We start from the raw sequence: 25337 nt of genomic DNA, 5'->3' as shown, positions 1-25337 counted from the left end.
ATCTTCTTTCCTTTTTTTCCCACAACAAACATGCAATATGCATTCTGTGTCAGGAGGGTAAATCAGCTAGCTCCTTTTCCATTTGCATGACACTAAGGTTACATCCACGCGACAACGGCAACGAGATTTTTTTTTTTAAATATCGCGTCCACATGGACAACGGATCAGTAAAATATCAGGTACATATGGCAACGCAACGCTTGCTGAAAACGATGCACTACACATGCTACACCTCTACGTGCGCTGTAAGATGGTCCCATCGGAGACACCAGAACAATAGAAGAAGTAGACGCATGCGCATAAACCCCTTCTTCTGTAGCATCAGCCACATAAAGTTTTGATTATTAATCAGTAGCGTAAAACGAAAGACGCGGAAAGAGGAATGAATGGGGGTAGATGGAAGCCGGTACGCCAACATTCTGATATCCTCCAGAATTCTTTAATGGGCCGGAATAAATTGAATGCTACACGTTGATGAATTACTTTGTTCTTCTACGCCCTTTTTGAGGAATGTATTGTCGGACTTAAACCAACATCTGAAGAGGTGAGATCGCTCCTTTTTTTTTCCTATTTTTGCTGGCGGGATTGTTTTTGTTTTTGGAAAGTGCACGGGTGGTGCGCGGTTTGGTACTGCTTCTGCAGTGTTTGGACTAAAGACTCTGCCCTAAGGGCTATTCTCTCTCTCTCACTTTGCACCATTACACAATAAATATTCACAGTGAAAATATTTTGTAAGCGCGTTTCATGAACCAAGTTATAGGATTTGTTGACAACTCGCATCGAGTTCATTACACTTCTACCCGGCGTGAAGCACTGACAGTCATGTGGTTGTGACGTCATAGTAAACAAATCCATTCTACTCATCCAGACGACTTCGCAACGGCGCCGTTGCCAGATTTTTCCACTCTGGAACCCGTTCTCAAAAGATTTCGTTTTGGGGCACCCAAAACGCCGGTGCCGTGTGGGTGCCAGGCCGTAACGATAAACAATTTTATCAGATTCACCTGAATCCGTTGCCGTGTGGACAGGGCCTAAGTCTCAAAACAATGAACCTTATCCATCCCCCCCTTCAGCTTCCTTCCTGAGTCATCCCTGCGTTCTCTTTTCCTAGAAGAGAGCAAATATCAGTGACTGATTTCTCAGCAGCTGCTGTCCAAATATCAGCTCTGACAAATCGAGATGGCAGCAGCTCCATCTGAGAGATAGAGAGAGAGAGAGAGAGAGAGAGAGAGGAATGATGAATCACACAACAGCAAGTGGCTTTGTAAAATCTATTGGCACATAAGTGAAGCATAGACCTGCCAGTTCACAGATAATTTGTCTTAATCTACATGGCAGTCAGGAAGAGAAAGGAAGAGCGATGGCCAGAGAGAGAGTGATGGACGTGTCAGCGATGGACATGGCAGATATGGTTAGAGAGTGAGAGTGGAGGAAAAGAGAAGGATAAGAAAAGAAGCTAAATAAAGTTAGTAATATAGTGTGGGTGGCTCGAAGAACCATTTACAGCTTTTATGCCTGCGTGATCATGTAGACCTGTACACACATACCCCGTGATCTGAAATTGGCTTGTATGAGTTTATGTGATGGATTGAGATAAATGTAGTCTATAGTAGAACAAGCTAACATTAGTCAGCCAGTAGGCCATGCCTACAGTCTGAACAATCCAGCAGCAAAGCCTGAAAGCAGCTACACACACACACTAGTCCAGCCTCTATTCTATCTGCATGTCACACATATCCAAGTTGGACACTGCAAGTGAAGCCATGATGAGTTAGACCTAAATTGATTTTCCTTAAGTGGTTTGGAGGATTTGGACCATTGCAATTCATCCTTTGCAACTAAGGCCCTGTCCACACGGCAACAGATTCAAGTGAATCTGATAAAATTGTTTATTGTTTCGGCCTGGCATCCACACGGCACCGGCGTTTTGGGTGCCCCAAAACGAAATCTTTTGAGAACTGGTTCCAGAGTGGAAAAATCTGGCAACGGCGCCGTTGCGAAGTCGTCTGGATGAGTAGAACGGATTTGTTTACGATGACGTCACAACCACATGACTGTCAGTGCTTCATGCCGGGTAGAAGTGTAACGAACTCGATGCGAGTTGTCAACAAATCCTATAACTTGGTTCATGAAACACGCTTACAAAATATTTTCACTGCTTTCCAAAAACAAAAACAATCCCGCCAGCAAAAATAGGGAAAACAAAAGGAGCGATCTCACCTCTTCAGATGTTGGTTTAAGTCCGACAATACATTCCTCAAAAAGGGCGTAGAAGAACAAAGTAATCCATTAATGTGTAGCATTCAATTTATTCCGGCCCATTAAAGAATTCTGGAGGATATCAGAATGTTGGCGTACCGGCTTCCATCTACCCCCGTTCATTCCTCTTTCCGCGTCTTTCGTTTTACGCTACTGATTAATAATCAAAACTTTATGTGGCTGATGCTACAGAAGAAGGGGTTTATGTGCATGCGTCTACTTCTTCTATTGTTCTGGTGTCTCCGATGGGACCGTCTTACAGTGCACGTAGAGGTGTGGCATGTGTATTGCATTGTTTTCAGCAAGCGTTGCCATATGTACCTGATATTTTACTGATCCGTTGCCCATGTGGACGCGATATTTAAAAAAAAAAATCTCGTTGCCGTTGTCGTCTGGATGTAGCCTGAGCTACACAACTGCAGTTCTTTCAAAGGGGGAAATGTGCCTTAACAACAGTGGGGCAAAAAAGTATTTAGTCAGTCACCAATTGTGCAAGTTCTCCCACTTAAAAAGATGAGAGAGGCCTGTAATTTTCATCATAGGTATACCTCAACTATGAGAGACAAAATGAGAAAAAAAAATCCAGAAAAATCACTGTCTGATTTTTAAATAATTTATTTGCAAATTATGGTGGAAAATAAGTATTTGGTCAATAACAAAAGTTTATCTCAATACTTTGTTATATACCCTTTGTTGGCAATGACAGAGGTCAAACGTTTTCTGTAAGTCTTCACAAGGTTTTCACACACTGTTGCTGGTATTTTGGCCCATTCCTCCATGCAGCTCTCCTCTAGAGCAGTGATGTTTTGGGGCTATTGCTGGGCAACACGGACTTTCAACTCCCTCCAAAGATTTTCTATGGGGTTGAGATCTGGAGACTGGCTAGGCCACTCCAGGACCTTGAAATGCTTCTTACGAAGCCAATCCTTCGTTGCCCGGGCGGTGTGTTTGGGATCATTGTCATGCTGAAAGACCCAGCCACGTTTCATCTTCAATGCCCTTGCTGATGGAAGGAGGTTTTCACTCAAAATCTCACAATACATGGCCCCATTCATTCTTTCCTTTACACGGCTCAGTCGTCCTGGTCCCTTTGCAGAAAGACAGCCCCAAAGCATGATGTTTCCACCCCCATGCTTCACAGTAGGTATGGTGTTCTTTGGATGCAACTCAGCATTCTTTCTCCTCCAAACACAACAAGTTGAGTTTTTACCAAAAAGTTCTATTTTTGTTTCATCTGACCATATGACATTCTCCCAATCCTCTTCTGGATCATCCAAATGCTCTCTAGCAAACTTCATACGGGCCTGGACATGTACTGGCTTAAGCAGGGGGACACATCTGGCACTGCAGGATTTGAGTCCCTAGCGGTGTAGTGTGTTACTGATGGTAGCCTTTGTTACTTTGGTCCCAGCTCTCTGCAGGTCATTCACTAGGTCCCCCCGTGTGGTTCTGGGATTTTTGCTCACCGTTCTTGTGATCATTTTGACCCCACGGGGTGAGATCTTGCATGGAGCCCCAGATCGAGTGAGATTATCAGTGGTCTTGTATGTCTTCCATTTTCTAATAATTGCTCCCACAGTTGATTTCTTCACACCAAGCTGCTTACCTATTGCAGATTCAGTCTTCCCAGCCTGGTGCAGGTCTACAATTTTGTTTCTGGTGTCCTTTGACAGCTCTTTGGTCTTGGCCATAGTGGAGTTTGGAGTGTGACTGTTTGAGGTTGTGGACAGGTGTCTTTTATACTGATAACGAGTTCAAACAGGTGCCATTAATACAGGTAACAAGTGGAGGACAGAGGAGCCTCTTAAAGAAGTTGTTACAGGTCTGTGAGAGCCAGAAATCTTGCTTGTTTGTCAGTGACCAAATGCTTATTTTACCGAGGAATTTACCAATGAATTCATTAAAAATCCTACAATGTGATTTCCTGGATTGTTTCCCCCCATTCTGTCTCTCATAGTTGAAGTGTACCTATGATGAAAATTACAGGCCTCTCTCATCTTTTTAAGTGGGAGAACTTGCACAATTGGTGGCTGACTAAATACTTTTTTGCCCCACTGTATGTCTAATTCGCAGAATGGCTTACCACTTTCTCTGTTTCACTTCCTCTGGTCAGGTGTTGCCTTTCTTTATATCACACTCTATACATATTCCCTTACTCTCAGCTTTTATGAATGTTGTCATGGTGACTGGGATGATGGATAACAAGCCTGCAAGGAAAGTTCGATCATCTATGAAACTGGCTGCTTGAACACTAATTGTGTGATCGTGTTGTATTTTTGAGGCCCGCAGGAAGTTGCTCACAAGCAGTGTTTCCATTTACCACAAAGTGTGTGTGTGTGTTTAGTAGTGTCTAATGAGCTTCTACCCAAGCAGCTACCTAAAAAAGTGCTGTGGAGTCTGTTTTCTTGGACTATTGTTAATTCAACAGAGACGTTTTTGTGCAAGTTGTGAATAAATCTCTCTTCTCTTCTTGCCTCTCCCTTTATGTCTCTCAGCAGAGCTCATGTACACAGTGGAGCTGGCCGGTGGACTGGGTGCCATTCTTCTGTTGCTCATCTTCCTGGTCTCCCTGTATAAGTGCTACAGAATTGAGCTCATGCTCTTTTATAGGAACCACTTTGGCAGTGAGGACATGGAGGGAGGTAAGACTTAAGACCTCTATGTTGTTTAATAATAGAAGCAATAAATAACATATATGAAGATTTCCTTGCTACATTATTTTTGACAATTGTGTGTGAATTTAATTGTGATACACACAAACCTTTCATAAGAGCAAGATGTATTATAGTAACATTACTAAATAGGAATGAAAGTTACTAGAAACCAGTTTAGAGTGTAGAAAGTATAGAAACATTAGATCTATAGCTCTATTCACTACTGTTGCTAGCTACTGCAGTGTGTCTTGTAGGTCTGTGGCATGTCTATGAAGGGATATGGGGCTATTATAAATGTAACTTAACACCTTCGACATTGGAGACATGTCCCTGTCACTTTTTGATTAGCTCTAATTTGATAAGTCTAGTTCAGGGGTGCCCAAATTGATCCATAAAGGGCCATGTGGCTGCAGGTTTTCATTCCAGCCATGCAGCAGCACCCTGATTTGGCTTATTCAATCAACTGACACACCCACCCTTTAATCAAGGGTGGGTGTGGCTGCAAGTATTTGACTGTGTGAAGACAGTTCAGTTGATTGAATGAGCCAAATCAGGTGTGCTGCTGCATGGCTGGAATGAAAACCTGCAGCCACATGGCCCTTTATGGATCAATTTGGGCACCCCTGGTCTAGTTGTTTCCTCCGGGTGCTCCGGTTTCCCCCACAGTCCAAAGACATGCAGGTTAGATTAACTGGTGACTCTAAATTGACCGTAGGTGTGAATGTGAGTGTGAATGGTTGTCTATGTGTCAGCCCTGTGATGACCTGGCGACTTGTCCAGGGTGTACCCCGCCTTTCGCCCGTAGTCAGCTGGGATAGGCTCCAGCTTGCCTGCGACCCTGTAGAACAGGATAAAGTAGCTAGAGATAATGAAAATGAGTTTGAAGCATGTTGAAGTAGGTTTTGCTCATGTTCCCCCCCCCCCCCAAATTAGCTTGGTATGTTTCAGTAAGTTAGCTTGTTTTCTTTGCTAATGTCACAATAGACAAGCATCAGTTCCAGTAGCTAACATACAGTCACTGGCCACTTTAATAGGAACTTGTTCTTGCTTCTAAGATTCCTGTTCTTGGCTGTCAGGAGTGGAAACCAATGTGGTCTTCTGCTGTCACATGCTGAGATGCTTTTCTGCTCACCACGGTTGTAAAAAGAGTTGAGATGAGTTACTATAGCCTCCCTGGCAGCTCAAACCAATCTGGCCATTTTCCTCTGACCTCTCTTATTAACAAAGTGTTTCCACCCACAGAACTGTCGCTCACTCAATGTTTTTTTTTTTTCACCATTCTGTGTAAACTCGAGAGACTGTTGTGTGTCAAAACCCCCAGGAGATCAGCAGTTTCTGAAATACTCGAGTCCATCTGGCACCAACACCCATGCCACAGTGAAAGTCACAGAGATCACAATTTTTCCCATTCTGATGTTTGAAGTAAACATTAATTGACGCTCTTGATTTGTACCTGCATCATTTTATGCATTGTGCTGCTGTCAAGGGATTGGCTGATTAGATAACTGCACAAAACGGCATGTGTATGGGTGTACATAATAAAGTGACCGGTGAGTGTAATTGGCAGCAAATCAGATTCAGGCTAATGGTAATGAGGCTTTTCGGCAAAATGGTGTAATTTGTAACAAACATCATCTTCTAACCAGTTTTAGACAAGTAATAAAAGTTACTTTTCATAAGAAACATGATTTCATCTGTTAAAAACATTTAATTTTTTTACACGTCAGTACTTGAGTACATTTTAAAATAGTAATTTTGTTTGCTTTCACTTCAGTATATTTTCTGCCTGGATACTTATTTGTGTAAAAGTTTGAGACATTATCTGTAGTTTTGCTTCAGTACCATTTCTCAGGACTTTAGTCTACCTCTGGCAATGACCCTTCTATGACAAAATCTGTGTATTGAAATGGCTATAAGTGAGTTTATATCAGGTATTATTACGTCTGCCAATTTTGTTGGAGGAGGTTATGCTTTTGCCTCTGTTTGCTTGTCTGTTTCCAATGTAACTCAATGTAGTGAATGGATTTTGATGAAATTTTGCGGAAAGGTGGGCCATGGGCCAAGGAACAATTGATTAGATTTTGATGCAAATCTGAATATGTGGCTTGGAGGAGGTATGCACGCTACTGAGTGCCCTTCTAGTTTATGTTTTTGTCACACATGATATGGTCACCTTATTGCATTATGAATCTATTTACATAAAACTACATACATGATATTGTGGTATATGTATTGATAAGGTCAGGCCCGTTTCAAGCTATTTGGGGGCCCTAGGCAAAGGGGGATCTGGGGCCCATAATTATCCCCCCCCTCGACGAAAGGCCTTATGGCCGCCTACCCACTGAAGACTTGATAAATAAACATCACACATATTGTAATCATTCTTACGATTTTTACTTAATAAATGAACTCTTTACATTATTATAATAATCAAACCCACTTAAACACAAGAATAGACAAAATACACACACACACACACAAATCAAACATGAAAATAAGACAAAGTAATATAAAATGTGCAAATAACACAACACTAAATATTTACAGTATATACACAAGTAGAAATAACTTCAAATGGCGATTAAATGATTACAAACATGAATAAGAATCTTAATAAGAACCAGCACACAGAAAAGTGCAAAAGGTATAGAAAAACAAATTTAAGAATACACAACTAGAATCATGGGCAAAATGTCTAAAACTGCTGCTTGCGGGCTTTGGCTTCAGCAAAGGCAGCCACAATACCCTCCATGTCCAAAGACCTGTGGACATCACATTCAATTGACATCAGTGCCACTTTTTTACATAAATAGGCTATTTATGTAAAAAAGAGCTTTCTTGTGAGCCATCCCCTGTCCTACTCCATTCATGCTCACGACACACTAGCTACTTCTGATGAAAGCCATGCAGCTCGCTGAAACTAACTCTGACTATGACATTTTGATAAACACAATAAGTTAATCTGGGAGAAGTTGACAGTCTTTCACCTATTTGTGTGGCACATATGAGAATTTTTAGCCAGTCCTTGCAAGTTTGTAAGCCTGTTGTGCATGACAACGTTTACATCACTGTTATAAACACTGTCTACAAGATAACTACCATTAACGTAAGCTAGCTACCAAATTTGCTTGTCGACCCGCTTGGTATTAATGAGTGTACATTCTCACTTACCAGTGTCTTGTTTTTTTCTGTCTTCCTCTTCCCTTTTCTTCTTTCTCTTCTGGCTCCCTGAGGGGTAATTTCGCTTCATATTTGATTTTGGTTTTTTTTTGCCGCGGAGCTCTGCAACCACTTGACTGGACGGAGATGGGCATTGAGGGGTTGACAACAGACTGTCATTGCACTTTTCGGCCAAAGCATGTAGGGAGGTGCTGTTGTGCATTAGGCAAGGCAAGTTTATTTATATAGCACATTTCATACACAATGGCAGTTCAATGTGCTTTACAGAAGTAAAAACAAAAACAGTAAACAATAGAGAAATAAAATTACATAAAATAATTTTATCTTTATTCTAAAATAATTAATTAAAAGAATTAAAAGAAAATAATAAGAATTAAACAATAGTAGAAATAAAATATTAAAATGCCAAAAAGAAAAAGGAGAAAAAGAAAGAGAAAAAAAAACCTAGCAGAATAAAATAGAATAAAGTTAAAATAAATTTAAAACATGCAGAGAAAAAGATTATAAAAAAAAATATTAATTATTTAACAGAAAGCATCTGAAAACAGCTTGGTCTTTAACCTAGATTTGAAGCTGCCAACAGCAGGAGCATTTTTAATGTCCTCTGGGAGTTGGTTCCATAGCTGTACTGCATAGTAGCTAAAAGCTGCTTCACCACACTTTGTTTTAACAACAGGTTTTAATAGTAAATTTTTCTGTTGCGATCTGGTAGATCTGATTGGGTTAGGCCGCTGCAACATATCAGAGAGGTAATTGGGCCCTGTACCATTTAGAGGATTTGTACACCAGCAGCAATGCTTTAAAGTCAATTCTGTAGCTTACTGGAAGCCAGTGAAGGGACCTTAGAATTGGAGTAATGTGCTCTGTTCTTTTTGTTCGTGTAAGAACCCTCGCCGCTGCATTTTGAACCAGCTGAAGTCGTTTGATGGTCTTTTTTGGCATGCCTGTGAAAAGGCCATTGCAGTAATCAACCCTACTAGAGATGAAGGCATGTATTAGTTTTTCCAGATCATGTTTTGACATAAGTCCTCTTAGTTTGGAAATGTTTTTTAGGTGATAAAATGCCGTTTTAGTGATTGCTTTCATGTGACTGTCAAAGTTTAGCTCGCTGTCAATGAAAACACCAAGATTTTTAACCATATCTTTAGTTTTAATCCCTTTTGTGTCAAGAATAGTGGTAATCCTGAGTCTTTCATCTTTTTTTCCAAATAGAATTATTTCTGTTTTATCTGTGTTCAGCTGAAGAAAATTTTGTGACATCCAGCTATTGATTTGATCGATACACTGGTAGAGACATTCAAGGGGGGCATAATCATTTGGTGATAGAGCAAAATAAATTTGGGTATCATCTGCATAGCAGTGATACAAAATAGAATTTTTATTGATAATTTGCCCAAGTGGGAGCATATAAAGGTTGAAAAGTAATGGTCCAAGAATCGACCCCTGGGGGACACCACAGGTCAAGGGCATTGACGTTGAGGAACAATTTCCCAGGGTAACAAAGAAGCTTCTATCTTTTAAGTATGATTTTAACCAATTGATAACTTTACCAGTCAATCCAACCCAGTGTTCAAGTCGATATAGCAGTATGTTGTGATCAACAGTATCAAAAGCTGCACTGAGGTCCAGTAATACCAGGACCGATGTTTTGCCTGCATCAGTATTAAGACGTATGTCATTTATAACTTTAATCAGCGCTGTTTCAGTGCTATGATTGGCACGAAATCCTGACTGAAAATGATCAAAACGGCTGTTTGATATCAAGAAGGCAGTTAATTGATTGAAGACAATTTTTTCCAGGATTTTCCCGATAAATGGTAGATTTGATATTGGCCTGTAATTATTTAACACTGAAGGATCCAGATTATTTTTTTTAAGAAGGGGCTTTACAACAGCTTTTTTTAGGGACACAGGAACAACACCAGTCTCCAAGGATGTATTTATAATTTGAAGCACATCTGTAATTATAAGATGAAGAACAGACTTAAAAAAGTTGGTGGGCAGAATGTCCAGTTCAGATGTTGAGGAACTGAGATTTTGTACAGTTTTTTCAAGAGTCTCATAATCAATTAAACAAAATTCTGACATTGTGTTAAAGTTATCTATCTGTGTCATTGGTGATTGCAGTTTTTCAATTTTTTGCAACTGAGATATATTATGAGAAATATTCTGCCGTATTTTATCAATTTTACCTTTGAAGAAGGATGCAAACTCATTGCATTTATTAACTGAGAGAAGTTCAGGTGCTAATTGTGGTGGGGGATTAGTTAGCTTGTCTACTGTTGAAAATAGCACACGGGCATTGTTAGGGCCCGAGCCCTATAGGGCGAAGGCCCTATTGTTCTTGTAAGAGTTCACTATTATTAGGGCCCGAGCCCTATGGGCGAAGGCCCTATTGTTCTTGTAAGAGTTCACTATTATTATTCTTCCGTCTTCTTCTTCTTCTTCTTCTTTATTTTTCTCCGCTGTTGGGCCATTTTCGGGGCGCTTGCCATGGGCGAAAACGCACGAAATTTGGCACCAGTTCCGAGAATTGCCACCGCTACTCAGAACCAAAAGCCCAAACTTGGCCGGGGCTCAGGGCCTCTATAGCGCCCCCTAAGTCGTTGTGATTTTGGTCTCCCGCATTAAGGTGCCTGGTTGCCATGTAGTTTGTAGTAGTGGCATGCCCTTTGGTACGCATATGTATCTCACTAAGCCGGACAAAAATGTTATGCCAATGCATTAGCCACGCCCAACAGGAAGTGAGGTAATTTCACTTTTGTGCGAAATGCATGGCCACGAAGACGGCGCAACTCCTCCTAGACCGTTCATAGGAATGTCACCAAAATTGATACACATCATCTACAGACATGGCTGACAAAAGTTACTAAATACGTTTCACGTAGCATAAACCGTTCAGAAGTTATACATCAATCAATTTTCGATGCTAAATTTTACATGCTTAAAAATTCATAACAAATCTTCTAGTTGCTCAAAACTGCTCATACTTCACACGGACATCACTCATTGGGCTTCTGACATGTTACCCAATTTCTGTGATATTTCGCCACTGGGGGCGCTATTTTTGGGCAAAAAATCCAATCTTTCCTCAAATTTGGTCAAACTTCACGGCCACCCTCTTACTACCTCCCATGTCATGTATACCACATTTTGGGAATTTTCGTCCATGGGGGGCGCTGTTTTTGGCCGACGCAATTGCTCCAAAACGGGTTTTTGGTAAATTATTCCATAATGCTTTCCCTTCACACCACTACCTTGTGATAGTACGTTGCTGTTGTAGACACTTATTTTTCCAACTCATAATCGCTCATGTACAGCATAGCGCCACCTACTGACATGGGAAAAACCAAAAAATTTATTCTTCAAAAATCTATATCTCATCTTCTATTTACTCAATTGTCATCAAACTTCATACGCAAACTCTTCATAGCTCGCCTGACATATACGCCAAATTTTGTGCACTTTCGCCCCTGGGGGTGCTGGTTATGGCAAAAATGATATTGCAGCTTCTGATTTGTCAAACTTGGCAAGCAAACTCTTTACAAGACCCTTTTTGGGGCGCTTGCCATGGTCGACAACGCACGAAATTTGGCTCCTTTTTCTTAGACTGCCACCGCTACTGAGAACCGGAAGCCCAGATCCAGGCGGGCCTCAGGGCCTCTTTAGCGCCCCCTAAGTCGTTGTGATTTTGGCCTCCGGCATAAAGGTGCCTGGTTGCCATGTAGTTTGTAGTAGTGGCATGCCATTTGGTACGCATATGTATCTCACTAAGCCGGACAAAAATGTAATGCCAATGCATTAGCCACGCCCAACAGGAAGTGAGGTAATTTCACTTTTGTGCGAAATGCATGGCCACGAGGACGGCGCAACTCCTCCTAGGCCGTTCATAGGAATGTCACCAAAATTGATAGACATCATCTACACACATGGCTGACAAAAGTTCCTTAATACGTTTCACGTAGGATAAGCCGTTCAGAAGTTATACGTCAATCAATTTTCAATGCAAAATTTTACATGCTTAAAAATTAATAACAAATCTTCTAATTGCTCAAAGCTGCTCATACTTCACACGCAAATCACTCATTGGGCTTCTGACATGCTACCCAAATTCTGTGATATTTCGCCACTGGGGGCGCTATTTTTGGGCAAAAAATCCAATCTTTCCTCAAATTTGGTCAAACTTCACGGCCACCCTCTTACTACCTCCCATGTCATGTATACCCCATTTTGGGAATTTTCGTCCATGGGGGGCGCTGTTTTTGGCCGACGCATTTGCTCCAAAACGGGTTTTTGGTAAATAATTCCTTAATGCTTTTCCTTCACACCACTACCTTGTGATAGTACGTTGCTGTTGTAGACACTTATTTTTCCAACTCATAATCGCTCATGTACAGCAGCATAGCGCCACCTACTGACATGGGAAAAACCAAAACATTTTTTCTTCAAAAATCAATATCTCATCTTCTATTTACTCAATCTTGATCAAACTTGATACGCACACTCTTAACAGGTCACCTGACATATCTCCCAAATTTTGTAAACTTTTGCCACTGGGGGCGCTGTTTTCAGGCAACATTTTATATCTCGGCTTCCTATTGGTCAAACTTGATCAAACTTGACACAATAACTCTTCATAGGTCCCTTGACATGTATACCAAATTTGGTGAACTTTCACCACTGGGGGCGCTCATTGCGCTGTATCAGTTGCAGGAGAGGTGTTTACAATCATGAGGCACCAGGAGTATGTTGTTTTGGTTGCCTTAAACAGACATGACTTGTGGGGAATGGGTAGGCAGTCGGGAGCAAGTGTTGTAGCGTTACATACAGACTAATAGATGTCTAACAGAAGACAATCCTATGTAGCTACAGCTTGGTGACTGATGAGGTAAATACATTAATTTGGTTGGGAAGCCATGGCTTAAAATTTTCTGTCCATGACAACATCTCTGCGCACCGTGTGCTCTGTGTCCAATTCTGTGCTTTGTCGCCATTGTGGGAGTAATGTCTCTTGCCGAAGAAGCTGTGGAAGGTATTTCGCGGGGACGCATGCCCCCGCCCCCCTTGGCCGCTGGCGCGAGGGCCCGTCGAGGCCGCTTGCGGCTTTAATTAGGGCCCGAGCCATATAGGGCGAAGGCCCTATTGTTCTTGTAAGAGTTCACTATTATTAGGGCCCGAGCCCTATAGGGCGAAGGCCCTATTGTTCTTGTAAGAGTTCACTATTATTATTCTTCCGTCTTCTTCTTCTTCTTCTTCTTTATTTTTCTCCGCTGTTGGGCCATTTTCGGGGCGCTTGCCATAGGCGAAAACGCACGAAATTTGGTGCCAGTTCCGAGAATTGCCACCGCTACTCAGAACCAAAAGCCCAAACTTGGCCGGGGCTCAGGGCCTCTATAGCGCCCCCTAAGTCGTTGTGATTTTGGTCTCCCGCATTAAGGTGCCTGGTTGCCATGTAGTTTGTAGTAGTCACATGCCATTTGGTACGCATATGTATCTCACTAAGCCGGACAAAAATGTAATGCCAATGCATTAGCCACGCCCAACAGGAAGTGAGGTAATTTCACTTTTGTGCGAAATGCATGGCCACGAAGACGGCGCAACTCCTCCTAGACCGTTCATAGGAATGTCACCAAAATTGATACACATCATCTACAGACATGCCTGACAAAAGTTACTAAATACGTTTCACGTAGGATAAACCGTTCAGAAGTTATACGTCAATCAATTTTCGATGCAAAATTTTACATGCTTAAAAATTCATAACAAATCTTCTGATTGCTCAAAACTGCTCATACTTCACACGCAAATCACTCATTGGGCTTCTGACATGTTACCCAATTTCTGTGATATTTCGCCACTGGGGGTGCTATTTTTGGGCAAAAATTCCAATCTTTCCTCAAATTTGGTCAAACTTCACGGCCACCCTCTTACTACCTCCCATGTCATGTATACCACGTTTTGGAAATTTACGTCCATGGGGGGCGCTGTTTTTGGCCGACGCAATTGCTCCAAAACGGGTTTTTGGTAAATAATTCCATAATGCTTTTCCTTCACACCACTACCTTGTGATAGTACGTTGCTGTTGTAGACACTTATTTTTCCAACTCATAATCGCTCATGTACAGCATAGCGCCACCTACTGACATGGGAAAAACCAAAACCTTTATTCTTCAAAAATCTATATCTCATCTTCTATTTACTCAATTGTCATCAAACTTCATACGCAAACTATTCATAGCTCACCTGACATATACGCCAAATTTTGTGCACTTTCGCCCCTGGGGGTGCTGGTTATGGCAAAAATGATATTGCAGCTTCTGATTTGTCAAACTTGGCAAGCAAACTCTTTACAAGACCCTTATTGGGGCGCTTGCCATGGTCGACAACGCACGAAATTTGGCTCCTTTTTCTTATACTGCCACCGCTACTGAGAACCAGAAGCCCAGATCCAGGCGGGCCTCAGGGCCTCTATAGCGCCCCCTAACTCGTTGTGATTTTGGCCTCCCGCGTTAAGGTGCCTGGTTGCCATGTAGTTTGTAGTAGTGGCATGCCATTTGGTAGGCATATGTATCTCTCTAAGCCGGACAAAAATGTAATGCCAATGCATTAGCCACGCCCAACAGGAAGTGAGGTACTTTCACTTTTGTGCGAAATGCATGGCCACGAAGACGGCGCAACTCCTCCTAGACCGTTCATAGGAATGTCGCCAAAATTGATACACATCATCTACAGACATGGCTGACAAAAGTTACTCAATACGTTTCACGTAGCCTATACCGTTCAGAAGTTACACGTCAATCAATTTTCAATGCAAAATTTTACATGCTTAAAAATTCATAAGAAATCTTCTAATTGCTCAAAACTGCTCATACTTCACACGCAAATCACGCATTGGGCTTCTGACATGTTACCCAATTTCTGTGATATTTCGCCACTCGGGGCGCTATTTTTGGGCAAAAAATCCAATCTTTCCTCAAATTTGGTCAAACTTCTCGGCCACCCTCTTACTGCCTCCCATGTCATGTATACCACATTTTGGGAATTTTTGTCCATGGGGGGGCGCTGTTTTTGGCCGACGCTATTGCTCCAAAACGGGTTTTTGGTAAATAATTCCATAACGCTTTTCCTTCACACCACTACCTTGTGATAGTGCGTTGCTGTTGTAGACACTTATTTCTCCAACTCATAATCGCTCATGTACAGCATAGCGCCACCTACTGACATGGGAAAAACCAAAAAATTTATTCTTCAAAAATCTATATCTCATCTTCTATTTACTCAATTGTCATCAAACTTCATACGCAAACTCTTCATAGCTCACCTGACATGTACGCCAAATTTTGTGCACTTTCGCCCCTGGGGGTTATTATTATTATTTTTCTGTCGCTTTTGACCTTATTTGAGGCATTTCCCCATGCACGAAAACTCATGAAATTTGATACACACATCAGTCATTGTAACCGCTTCTCAGCCACAGACGTTTGGCCCGGGCGTGGCCCAGGGACTTCAGAGCGCCCCCTAATTGAAATAAAACTCTTCAGAACTTATGGCCAGAACCTTACTCAGAACCCTTAGATCAGTACAAAAATGACATGAATCATGATAGTTGTCCTAGCAACACACACACACACACACTGCAGACACGGGGAAGCTAAGATGACTTAAGATTACAGCGTGAGATGGAGATAAGGAGGGGACACATGTATAGTTTTGAACATATATAAATGTACATTTGCACACCAGAGAAACACACACACACACACACACTCACATACTTTAGTGTTTGTCTGTCTGTCTCTCATCCGTCAGGCAGTCATGGCATTATTATTATTAGGCCCCGAGCACCGTACAGTGCGAGACCCTATTGTTGCCATGTATCCAATTCTGTGCTTTGTCGCCATTTTGGGAGTAATGTTTCTTGCCGCAGAAGCTGTGGAAGGTATTTCGCGGGGACGCATGCCCCCGCCCCCCTTGGCCGCTGGCGCGAGGGCCCGTCGAGGCTGCTTGCGGCTTTAATTAGGGCCCGAGCCCTATAGGGCGAAGGCCCTATTGTTCTTGTAAGAGTTCACTATTATTATTCTTCCGTCTTCTTCTTCTTCTTCTTTATTTTTCTCCGCTGTTGGGCCATTTTCGGGGCACTTGCCATGGGCGAAAATGCACGAAATTTGGCGCCAGTTCCGAGAATTGCCACCGCTACTCAGAACCAAAAGCCCAAACTTGGCCGGGGCTCAGGGCCTCTATAGCGCCCCCTAAGTCGTTGTGATTTTGGTCTCCCGCATGAAGGTGCCTGGTTGCCATGTAGTTTGTAGTAGAGGCATGCCATTTGGTAAGCATATGTATCTCACTAAGCCGGACAAAAATGTAATGCCAATGCATTAGCCACGCCCAACAGGAAGTGAGGTAATTTCACTTTTGTGCGAAATGCATGGCCACGAAGATGGCGCAACTCCTCCTAGACCGTTCATAGGAATGTCACCAAAATTGATACACATCATCTACAGACATGGCTGACAAAAGTTACTAAATAGGTTTCACGTAGCGTAAACCGTTCAGAAGTTATACGTCAATCAATTTTCGATGCAAAATTTTACATGCTTAAAAATTCATAACAAATCGTCTAGTTGCTCAAAACTGCTCATACTTCACAGGCACATCACTCATTGGGCTTCTGACATGTTCCCCAATTTCTGTGATATTTCGCCACTGGGGGCGCTATTTTTGGGCAAAAAATCCAATCTTTCCTCAAATTTGGTCAAACTTCACGGCCACCCTCTTACTACCTCCCATGTCATGTATACCACATTTTGGGAATTTTCGTCCATGGGGGGCGCTGTTTTTGGCCGACGCAATTGCTCCAAAACGGGTTTTTGGTAAATTATTCCATAATGCTTTCCCTTCACACCACTACCTTGTGATAGTACGTTGCTGTTGTAGAGACTTATTTTTCCAACTCATAATCGCTCATGTACAGCATAGCGCCACCTACTGACATGGGAAAAACCAAAAAATTTATTCTTCAAAAATCTATATCTCATCTTCTATTTACTCAATTGTCATCAAACTTCATACGCAAACTCTTCATAGCTCGCCTGACATATACGCCAAATTTTGTGGACTTTCGCCCCTGGGGGTGCTGGTTATGGCAAAAATGATATTGCAGCTTCTGATTTGTCAAACATGGCAAGCAAACTCTTTACAAGACCCTTTTTGGGGCGCTTGCCATGGTCGACAACGCACGAAATTTGGCTCCTTTTTCTTAGACTGCCACCCCTACTGAGAACCAGAAGCCCAGCTCCAGGTGGGCCTCAGGGCCTCTTTAGCGCCCCTTAAGTCGTTGTGATTTTGGCCTCCCGCATAAAGGTGCCTGGTTGCCATGTAGTTTGTAGTAGTGGCATGCCATTTGGTACGCATATGTATCTCACTAAGCCGGACAAAAATGTAATGCCAATGCATTAGCCACGCCCAACAGGAAGTGAGGTAATTTCACTTTTATGCGAAATGCATGGCCACGAAGACGGCGCAACTCCTCCTAGGCCGTTCATAGGAATGTCACCAAAATTGATAGACATCATCTACAGCCATGGCTGAGAAAAGTTCCTAAATACGTTTCACGTAGGATAAGCCGTTCAGAAGTTATACGTCAATCAATTTTCAATGCAAAATTTTACATGCTTAAAAATTCATAACAAATCTTCTAATTGCTCAAAACTGCTCATACTTCACACGCAAATCACTCATTGGGCTTCTGACATGCTACCCAAATTCTGTGATATTTCGCCACTGGGGGCGCTATTTTTGGGCAAAAAATCCAATCTTTCCTCAAATTTGGTCAAACTTCACGGCCACCCTCTTACTACCTCCCATGTCATGTATACCACATTTTGGGAATTTTCGTCCATGGGGGGCGCTGTTTTTGGCCGACGCAATTGCTCCAAAACGGGTTTTTGGTAAATAATTCCTTAATGCTTTTCCTTCACACCACTACCTTGTGATCGTACGTTGCTGTTGTAGACACTTATTTTTCCAACTCATAATCGCTCATGTTCAGCATAGCGCCACCTACTGACATGGGAAAAACCAAAACATTTTTTCTTCAAAAATCAATATCTCATCTTCTATTTACTCAATCTTGATCAAACTTGATACGCACACTCTTAACAGGTCACCTGACATATCTCCCAAATTTTGTAAACTTTTGCCACTGGGGGCGCTGTTTTCAGGCAACATTTTATATCTCGGCATCTGATTGGTCAAACTTGATCAAACTTGAGACAACAACTATTCATAGGTCCCTTGACATGTATACCAAATTTGGTGAACTTTCACCACTGGGGGCGCTCATTGCGCTGTAGCAGTTGCAGGAGAGGTGTTTACAATCATGAGGCACCAGGTGTATGTTGTTTTGGTTGCCTTAAACACACATGACTTGTGGGGAATGGGTAGGCAGTCGGGAGCAAGTGTTGTAGCGTTACATACAGACTAATAGATGTCTAACAGAAGACAATCCTATGTAGCTATAGCTTGGTGACTGATGAGGTAAATACATTAATTTGGTTGGGAAACCATGGCATAAAATTTTCTGTCCATGACAACATCTCAGCGCACCGTGTACTCTGTGTCCGATTCTGTGCTTTGTCGCCATTGTGGGAGTAATGTCTCTTGCCGAAGAAGCTGTGGAAGGTGTTTCGCGGGGACGCATGCCCCCGCCCCCCTTGGCCGCTGGCGCGAGGGCCCGTCGAGGCCGCTTGCGGCTTTAATTAGGGCCCGAGCCCTATGGGCGAAGGCCCTATTGTTCTTGTAAGAGTTCACTATTATTATTCTTCCGTCTTCTTCTTCTTCTTCTTCTTCTTTATTTTTCTCCGCTGTTGGGCCATTTTCGGGGCGCTTGCCATGGGCGAAAACGCATGAAATTTGGCACCAGTTCCGAGAATTGCCACCGCTACTCAGAACCAAAAGCCCAAACTTGGCCGGGGCTCAGGGCCTCTATAGCGCCCCCTAAGTCGTTGTGATTTTGGCCTCCCGCATTAAGGTGCCTGGTTGCCATGTAGTTTGTAGTAGTGGCATGCAATTTGGTACGCATATGTATCTCACTAAGCCGGACAAAAATGTAATGCCAATGCATTAGCCACGCCCAACAGGAAGTGAGGTAATTTCACTTTTGTGCAAAATGCATGGCCACGAATACGGCGCAACTCCTCCTAGACCGTTCATAGGAATGTCACCAAAATTGATACACATCATCTACAGACATGGCTGACAAAAGTTACTAAATACGTTTCAGGTTGGATAAACCGTTCAGAAGTTATACGTCAATCAATTTTCAATGCAAAATTTTACATGCTTAAAAATTCATAACAAATCTTCTAATTGCTCAAAACTGCTCATACTTCGCACGCACATCACGCATTGGGCTTCTGACATGTGACCCAATTTCTGTGATATTTCGCCACTGGGGGCGCTATTTTTGGGCAAAAAATCCAATCTTTCCTCAAATTTGGTCAAACTTCACGGCCACCCTCTAACTACCTCCCATGTCATGTATACCACATTTTGGGAATTTTCGTCCATGGGGGGCGCTGTTTTTGGCCGACGCAATTGCTCCAAAACGGGTTTTTGGTAAATAATTCCATAATGCTTTTCCTTCACACCACTACCTTGTGATAGTGCGTTGCTGTTGTAGACACTTATTTTTCCAACTCATAATCGCTCATGTACAGCATAGCGCCACCTACTGACATGGGAAAAACCAAAAAATTTATTCTTCAAAAATCTATATCTCATCTTCTATTTAATCAATTGTCATCAAACTTCATTCGCAAACTCTTCATAGTTCACCTGACATGTATGCCAAATTTTGTGCACTTTCGCCCCTGGGGGTGCTGGTTATGGCAGAAATGATGTTGCAGCTTCTGATTTGTCAAACTTGGCAAGCAAACTCTTTACAAGACCCTTATTGGGGCGCTTGCCATGGTCGACAACGCACGAAATTTGGCTCCTTTTTCTTAGACTGCCACCGCTGCTGAGAACCAGAAGCCCAGATCCAGGCGGGCCTCAGGGCCTCTATAGCGCCCCCTAACTCGTTGTGATTTTGGCCTCCCGCATTAAGGTGCCTGGTTGCCATGTAGTTTGTAGTAGTGGCATACCATTTGGTACGCATATGTATATCACTAAGCTGGACAAAAATGTCATGCCAATGCATTAGCCACGCCCAACAGGAAGTGAGGTAATTTCACTTTTGTGCGAAATGCATGGCCAAGAAGACGGCGCAACTCCTCCTAGACCGTTCATAGCAATGTCACCAAAATTGATAGACATCATCTACAGACACGGCTGACAAAACTTTCTAAATAGTTTTCACGTAGCATAAACCGTTCAGAAGTTATACGTCAATCAATTTTCAATGCAAAATTTTACATGCTTAAAAATTCATAACAAATCTTCTAATTGCTCTAAACTGCTCATACTTCACATGCAAATCACTCATTGGGCTTCTGACATGTTCCCCAATTTCTGTGATATTTCGCCACTGGGGGCGCTATTTTTGGGCAAAAAATCCAATCTTTCCTCAAATTTGGTCAAACTTCTCGGCCACCCTCTTCCTACCTCCCATGTCATGTATACCACATTTTGGGAATTTTCGTCCATGGGGGGCACTGTTTTTGGCCGACGCAATTGCTCCAAAACGGGTTTTTGGTAAATAATTCCATAATGCTTTTCCTTCACACCACTACCTTGTGAAAGTACGTTGCTGTTGTAGACACTTATTTTTCCAACTCATAATCGCTCATGTACAGCATAGCGCCACCTACTGACATGGGAAAAACCAAAAAATTTATTCTTCAAAAATCTATATCTCATCTTCTACTTACTCAATTGTCATCAAACTTCATACGCAAACTCTTCATAGCTCACCTGACTTATAGGCCAAATTTTGTGCACTTTCGCCCCTGGGGGTGCTGGTTATGGCAAAAATGATCTTGCAGCTTCTGATTTGTCAAACTTGGCAAGCAAACTCTTTACAAGACCCTTATTGGGGCGCTTGCCATGGTCGACAACGCACGAAATTTGGCTCCTTTTTCTTCGACTGCCACCGCTACTGAGAACCAGAAGCCCAGATCCAGGCCGGCCTCAGGGCTTCTATAGCGCCCCCCGAGCACCGTTCAGTGCGAGACCCTATTGTTGCCATGTGTCCATTTCTGTGGTTTGTCGCCATTGTGGGAGTAATGTCTCTTGCCGAAGAAGCTGTGGAAGGTATTTCGCGGGGACGCATGCCCCCGCCCCCCTTGGCTGCTGGCGCGAGGGCCCGTCGAGGCCGCTTGCGGCTTTAATTAGGGCCCGAGCCCTATAGGGCGAAGGCCCTATTGTTCTTGTAAGAGTTCACTATTATTATTCTTCTTCTTTATTTTTCTCCGCTGTTGGGCCATTTTCGGGGCGCTTGCCATGGGCGAAAACGCGCGAAATTTGGCGCCACTTCCGAGAATTGCCACCGCTACTCAGAACCAAAAGCCCACACTTGGCCGGGGCTCAGGGCCTCTATAGCGCCCCCTAAGTCGTTGTGATTTTGGCCTCCCGCATTAAGGTGCCTGGTTGCCTTATAGTTTGTAGTAGTGGCATGCCATTTGGTATGCATATGTATCTCACTAAGCCGGACAAAAATGTAATGCCAATGCATTAGCCACGCCCAACAGGAAGTGAGGTAATTTCACTTTTGTGTGAAATGCATGGCCACGAAGACGGCGCAACTCCTCCTAGACCGTTCATAGGAATGTCACCAAAATTGATACACATCATCTACAGACATGGCTGACAAAAGTTACTAAATACGTTTCACGTAGGATAAACCGTTCAGAAGTTATACGTCAATCAATTTTCACTTCAAAATTTTACATGCTAAAAAATTCATAACAAATCTTCTAATTGCTCAACACTGCTCATACTTCACACGCTAATCACTCATTGGGCTTCTGACATGTTACCCAATTTCTGTGATATTTCGCCACTGGGGGCGCTATTTTTGGGCAAAAAATCCAATCTTTCCTCAAATTTGGTCAAACTTCACGGCCACCCTCTTACTACCTCCCATGTCATGTATACCACATTTTGGGAATTTTCGTCCATGGGGGGCGCTGTTTTTGGCCGACGCAATTTCTCCAAAACGGGTTTTTGGTAAATTATTCCATACTGCTTTTCCTTTACACCACTACCTTGTGATAGTGCGTTGCTGTTGTGGACACTTATTTTTCCATCTCATAATCACTCATGTACAGCATAGCGCCACCTACTGACATGGGAAAAACCAAAAAATTTATTCTTCAAAAATCTATATCTCATCTTCTGTTTACTCAATTGTCATCAAACTTCATACGCAAACTCTTCATAGCTCACCTGACATGTACGCCAAATTTTGTGCACTTTCGCTCCTGGGGGTGCGGGTTATGGCAGAAATGATATTGCAGCTTCTGATTTGTCAAAATTGGCAAGCAAACTCTTTACAAGACCCTTTTTGGGGCGCTTTCCATGGTCGACTTCGCACGAAATTTGGCTCCTTTTTCTTAGACTCCCACCGCTACTGAGAACCAGAAGCCCAGATCCAGGCGGGCCTCAGGGCCTCTATAGCGCCCCCTAACTCATTGTGATTTTGGCCTCCCGCATTAAGGTGCCTGGTTGCCATGTAGTTTGTAGTAGTGGCATGCCATTTGGTACGCATATGTATCTCACTAAGCCGGACAAAAATGTAATGCCAATGCATTAGCCACGCCCAACAGGAAGTAAGGTAATTTCACTTTTGTGCGAAATGCATGGCCACGAAAACGGCGCAACTCCTCCTAGACCGTTCATAGGAATGTCACCAAAATTGATAGACATCATCTACAGACATGGCTGACAAAAGTTCCTAAATACGTTTCACGTAGAATAAACCGTTCAGAAGTTATACGTCAATCAATTTTCAATGCAAAATTTTACATGCTTAAAAATTCATAACATATCTTCAAATTGCTCAAAACTGCTCATACTTCACACGCAAATCACTCATTGGGCATCTGACATGTTACCCAATTTCTGTGATATTTCGCCACTGGGGGCGCTATTTTTGGGCAAAAAATCCAATCTTTCCTCAAATTTGGTCAATCTTCACGGCCACCCTCTTACTACCTCCCATGTCATGTACACCTCATTTTGGGAATTTTCGTCCATGGGGGGCGCTGTTTTTGGCCAACGCAATTGCTCCAAAACAGGTTTTTGGTAAATAATTCCATAATGCTTCTCCTTCACACCACTACCTTGTGATATTACATTGCTGTTGTAGACACTTATTTTTCCAACTCATAATCGCTCATGTGCAGCATAGCGCCACCTACTGACATGGGAGAAACCAAAAAATTTATTCTTCAAAAATCAATATCTCATCTTCTATTTTCTCAATCTTGATCAAACTTGATACGCACACTCTTAACAGGTCACCTGACATATGTGCCAAATTTTGTGAACTTTTGCCACTGGGGGCACTGTTTTCAGGCAACAATTTATATCTCGGCTTCTGATTGGTCACACTTGATCAAACTTTACAAAACAACTCTTCATAGGTCCCTTGACATGTATACCAAATTTGGTGAACTTTCACCTCTGGGGGCGCTCATTGCGCTGTAGCAGTTGCAGGAGAGGTGTTTACATTCATGAGGCACCAGGAGTATGTTGTTTTGGTTGCCTTAAACACACATGACTTGTGGGGAATGGGTAGGCAGTCGGGAGCAAGTGTTGTAGCATAGCGCCACCTACTGACATGGGAGAAACCAAAAAATTTATTCTTCAAAAATCAATATCTCATCTTCTATTTTCTCAATCTTGATCAAACTTGATAAGCACACTCTTAACAGGTCACCTGACATATGTGCCAGATTTTGTGAACTTTTGCCACTGGGGGCGCTGTTTTCAGGCAACAATTTATATCTCGGCTTCGGATTGGTCAAACTTGATCAAACTTTACAAAACAACTCTTCATAGGTCCCTTGACATGTATACCAAATTTGGTGAACTTTCACCACTGGGGGCGCTCATTGCGCTGTAGCAGTTGCAGGAGAGGTGTTTACAATCATGAGGCACCAGGAGTATGTTGTTTTGGTTGCCTTAAACACACGTGACTTGTGGACCACTGGGGGCGCTCACTGCACTGTAGCAGTTGCAGGAGAGGTGTTTACAATCATGAGGCACCAGGAGTATGTTGTTTTGGTTGCCTTAAACACACGTGACTTGTGGACCACTGGGGGCGCTCATTGCGCTGTAGCAGTTGCAGGAGAGGTGTTTACAATCATGAGGCACCAGGAGTATGTTGTTTTGGTTGCCTTAAACACACATGACTTGTGGGGAATGGGTAGGCAGTCGGGAGCAAGTGTTGTAACGTTATATACAGACTAATAGATGTCTAACAGAAGACAATCCTATGTAGCTATAGCTTGGTGACTGATGAGGTAAATACATTAATTTGGTTGGGAAGCCATGGCATAAAATGTTCTGTCCATGACAACATCTCAGCGCACCGTGTACTCTGTGTCCAATTCTCTGCTTTGTCACCATTGTGGGAGTAATGTCTCCTGCCAAAGATGCTGTGGAAGGTATTTCGCGGGGACGCATGCCCCCGCCCCCCTTGGCCGCTGGCGCGAGGGCCCGTCGAGGCCGCTTGCGGCTTTAATTATTCTTCTTCTTTATTTTTCTCCGCTGTTGGGCCATTTTCGGGGCGCTTGCCATGGGCGAAAACGCGCGAAATTTGGCGCCACTTCTGAGAATTGCCACCGCTACTCAGAACCAAAAGCCCACACTTGGCCGGGGCTCAGGGCCTCTATAGCGCCCCCTAAGTCGTTGTGATTTTGGCCTCCCGCATTAAGGTGCCTGGTTGCCATATAGTTTGTTGTAGTGGCATGCCATTTGGTATGCATATGTATCTCACTAAGCCAGACAAAAATGTAATGCCAATGCATTAGCCACGCCCAACAGGAAGTGAGGTAATTTCACTTTTGTGTGAAATGCATGGCCACGAAGACGGCGCAACTCCTCCTAGACCGTTCATAGGAATGTCACCAAAATTGATACACATCATCTACAGACATGGCTGACAAAAGTTACTAAATACGTTTCACGTAGGATAAACCGTTCAGAAGTTATACGTCAATCAATTTTCACTTCAAAATTTTACATGCTAAAAAATTCATAACAAATCTTCTAATTGCTCAACACTGCTCATACTTCACA

General features: G+C 42.8%; 1 protein-coding gene across 1 annotated transcript in view; it reads left to right on the top strand.

The window, feature by feature from the left end:
• The window catches only part of il1rapl1b (interleukin 1 receptor accessory protein-like 1b), a 1244729-nt gene that overhangs the window by 1152860 nt on the left and 66532 nt on the right, over window positions 1–25337 (top strand). Inside the window, exon 9 of the mRNA XM_060911511.1 lies at window positions 4758–4901. Within this exon, the coding sequence (XP_060767494.1) occupies window positions 4758–4901 (144 nt within the window). The remainder of the gene's footprint in view (window positions 1–4757; window positions 4902–25337) is intronic.

This window comes from Neoarius graeffei, chromosome 27 (assembly GCF_027579695.1).
Source record: "Neoarius graeffei isolate fNeoGra1 chromosome 27, fNeoGra1.pri, whole genome shotgun sequence".
Lineage (NCBI taxonomy): Eukaryota > Metazoa > Chordata > Actinopteri > Siluriformes > Ariidae > Neoarius > Neoarius graeffei.
The sequence above is the reverse complement of the archived record's forward strand: the minus strand, read 5'-3'. Positions and strand labels throughout refer to the sequence as shown.